Source organism: Ceratina calcarata, unplaced genomic scaffold, assembly GCF_001652005.2.
Source record: "Ceratina calcarata isolate Rehan_Ccalc_2016 unplaced genomic scaffold, ASM165200v1 scaffold53, whole genome shotgun sequence".
NCBI classification, from domain to species: Eukaryota; Metazoa; Arthropoda; class Insecta; order Hymenoptera; family Apidae; genus Ceratina; species Ceratina calcarata.
This window is the reverse complement of record NW_017176451.1, coordinates 734814-738121: the sequence shown is the minus strand read 5'-3', so window position 1 is coordinate 738121 and position 3308 is coordinate 734814. Positions and strand designations below refer to the sequence as shown.

The following is a 3308-nucleotide window of genomic DNA, read 5'->3' as shown; positions in this document are numbered from 1 at the left end:
GTGGCTAGAATATTTGCACTGAAAATTTCTTTGTAATCTCTATTTTTCCAAATTTTATTTTATATACTACTTATTGTTTAAATATAAGCATATATATTATGTAATGCATGTCGTATATATAAAATGTAAATTAAAGAAAAGACAAAGTATTCAATAACATTTTTTCTTGCTTGCACGTTTTCTAAATGATTACTGTTTTTACAAAAATGTGAAATAAATCATACTCAAGAATGCAGCATAATAATATACTTGAATCATTGTCAAAATAACGAATTTGAAATAAATAGGTAATTCGAGCATAAAAGAACAAAATTTATTAATAATTCGAAGGCAACCAATTACCAAGCTCCAAATCGCAACACGATGCACAACCATGAAATGCACCAATGGAAGTTCAGTTTGAGTGTTCGACTCCATTCGACTCGAGATAATGGCTGGCTCGCCTTGACGGTGTAACTGACTGTAAATACGGTGCAAGTCCATATTTTATAGCAGTGTCAGCTACTAGAGGGTCAATAGGTAACTATTTCGACAAATTCTCACTTTCGTTGTATCGCAGAAAATCTATTTACAGCCGTTCGTTATTGAGTAATTTCTTTCCTCGTCGAGATTGCTATTCGTTTGTTGCGCTAAGCGATTCCCTTTTTTCATTTGGCGGCAACGTCAACGACTCACAAGCAACGATCCATCATATAGCATCCGATAATTCTTGTCACGTAAAATATTTCTGAATTTTTATTTTATTTCCCTCGCCCTACATAATCAATTTACCCGTGAAGAATGCTTCCGTTATGTACATATGTATATACATATGATACGTACGTATACATATTGTACAGAAACACTGTTCAACGCAAGTTCTAGTAGTTCTTTGACGTTGCATTTTTAACGATCGAAATATTTCATTTTTTGTTCGAATATTTCATTCCCTTTGTAAATATACTCAATAAATCGAATGATTTACGAGAAACTGTAGTAAAAGAACACACAGGTGCATACATAACAGTACACATATTTGTATGTTTCCTGTACTGATGCAATTATATTCTAAGTACTGAACTATCCAGGATGTTATTTATGATAGAGCATACACCTCTCTAAAAGGCGTTTTTTAATGTTTTAAGTATGCGGCGGCAATGTGGCTTGCGAAAAGCCTTGAGAATTCCTTAAAGTTAACTCTCTTGTAAATATTTATGACAATCGTTTTGCCACATCAGTTTTATAACATTTGATAAATATATACATAGATATGTAACGATTCCTTTTTGATCCGATAGGTGCTTCGATATTGTGCTTCTGAACAAATGATTCTTTACTTATTCACCAAATGCACGTGCATTCTAAGTACTTATTATTACAATTGTTCATTATGTGAAATGCATAGCACTTGCACGACTGTCCAGTATAATTATCGCGACATATATCTAATCACGAATATAGCTCGTAATATGTACTTCTAAAGACTTCGTATATATGTATGTACTTGACTTGTATGTACGTACTGCATGTAAAACTATTTATTTTACAATTATAAGTACAATTTCAGATATAGATTCCGCAATGGCTGACGAAGCATTTGATATCTGTGAAAACATATGGAACCATGAATGGACTATGCAACGCCTACTTTCTATCGTAAGTGGCAATGATTATCTTTTTTTATTGCAAAAAGTGTCGTCCATGCTATATGCATTGTTGTAAATATAAATTTATTGTTACGCTAACTTTTTACTGTTTATTGATCTATGACAAAGTTATTAGAATTTTTAATGAGAAGGAATAACTACCGCGTCTTCGTTCTAACGAACGTAATTATGTATACGAAGGGAACATTACTATCATTCTTTTTTATCATCACGACGATTACGTTCTCATTTGACTTATTCAGAACAATCCATTGCATGTTTGGCAATAATATGACGTTTAATACGACGCAACCTTCGCGCATGCCATTAAATGGAATACATATTCTTTCGTTTACAAAAATTTGACGCAGCAAGCAGCTTTGCAAGAATTGTATTTCATGTCTCGCAAACAAACGTTGATTGAAATAAATCTTAACGTACATTCATTAAATCCGATTATTTCTTTGAATACGATCTTTATCTTTCCGGCTTATCTATATGGCTTTTCCGATTACAATCGCAATTATGTATTTTATGAATTACGACTTACCGTTTTAGTTGCGACAGAGTCAAAGTTACTGCACGGATAATGAATGTGTCAACTTGTCGCACTGTAAGGATTTGTATTGTTTATTGATACTGATTATATTCAAATATTAATTCTAGTTACCAATTTTTACGATTCTCTTACTTTCCAGTACCGGGGCCACCTGCCGTCACGTCGTCCTCAGACTCCTTCATGACCTGTTTAATGATTGCATTCGCCGTTCTTATGTACGTACTCAGACCAAACTGTCTCCGTCAGTTAAGAAATGATACTACTAAACATCGAGATAACGAACACGTAAGCAGCACCCCACTTTAATTTTAGTTCGATTAATTCTTGTCATTATCTTATTAGTCATCATGTTGTAATTTTCTACAGGATTCAAACGATGAACCCCCTGCACCGTCAACAGCGCAATAATGAGTGCAATACGATAAACGCACGTTTTTCGTGCTAATTTTTATAGTACAATATCCTGAGCATATGAAAAAAGAGAGGGCGATGGAATAATTAATCAATTAGTAGGAATTTTAAATTACCATTGGCGTAAATTTAATCAGAACATTCGGAAGTACATATTTTGTTTATATTCGTTAATGATAATTCATTCTCTCTCTTTTTTCTTCAGTGCTTTCGAATGTATTTGGAAAGGAGAATCAGAATATTCTTATCAAGTACGCGAATAAAATATGTAATTAAAGTATTGATATTACATTACAAACTGGTAGAAATTAACTTTTTACAAAGAACCTGTCTTAAGTAATATACCGGTCATCAACTGATAGATTGATGTATTCGAAATGTTTACATTACGTTGTTGCGGTGATTGTATCTAATACAACGTTGCAGTACAAAAGATCAAGTAGAGCGTATTTTGATATTCAATGATAATTTAAATAGTACCTGTAATTCGATATGAATATTGCATTACTGATTTACATTGAATTTGATAATGTATTGAGAATCAAGATTTAACTTATTAAGATTGGAACTTGACAAATTAATATGTGCTTACGTAAACGAAATATTATACAGGAGCTTGTTCATTATATTCTGTCATATTACTTTTTATCTATTTCGAGAATTTGTTGCTGATACACGCACGATGATATTAAGTATTTCATTATCTATTTAAA

The 3308-nt window shown here is 32.3% G+C and overlaps 1 protein-coding gene across 3 annotated transcripts; it reads left to right on the top strand.

Annotated features, from left to right (window-relative positions):
* Window positions 1–387: 387 nt before the first annotated feature.
* LOC108628591 (small integral membrane protein 14) lies at window positions 388–2907 on the top strand. Of its 3 annotated transcripts, none has more exons than XM_026816572.1 (5): window positions 388–519; window positions 1536–1635; window positions 2184–2238; window positions 2324–2469; window positions 2551–2907. In XM_026816572.1, exons 2-5 carry the CDS (start codon window positions 1561–1563, stop codon window positions 2590–2592), a joined length of 318 nt encoding a protein of 105 aa, XP_026672373.1. In that variant the 5' UTR covers window positions 388–519; window positions 1536–1560; the 3' UTR covers window positions 2593–2907. The 3 variants fall into 3 exon arrangements, with proteins under 3 accessions (XP_026672373.1, XP_017886106.1, XP_017886107.1); XM_018030617.2 differs by having other exon boundaries at window positions 390–519; window positions 1547–1635; XM_018030618.2 differs by lacking the exon at window positions 388–519 and adding an exon at window positions 1278–1475 and having other exon boundaries at window positions 1547–1635.
* Window positions 2908–3308: the final 401 nt, after the last annotated feature.

Bases quoted from the DNA above. Each gene is read 5' to 3' on its own strand.
- LOC108628591 (XM_026816572.1), top strand. From the start codon at position 1,561: ATGGCTGACGAAGCATTTGATATCTGTGAAAACATATGGAACCATGAA. The intron at 2,239-2,323 runs GTAAGGATTTGT...CTTACTTTCCAG, and splicing joins ATGTGTCAACTTGTCGCACT to TACCGGGGCCACCTGCCGTC. The intron at 2,470-2,550 runs GTAAGCAGCACC...AATTTTCTACAG, and splicing joins AACATCGAGATAACGAACAC to GATTCAAACGATGAACCCCC.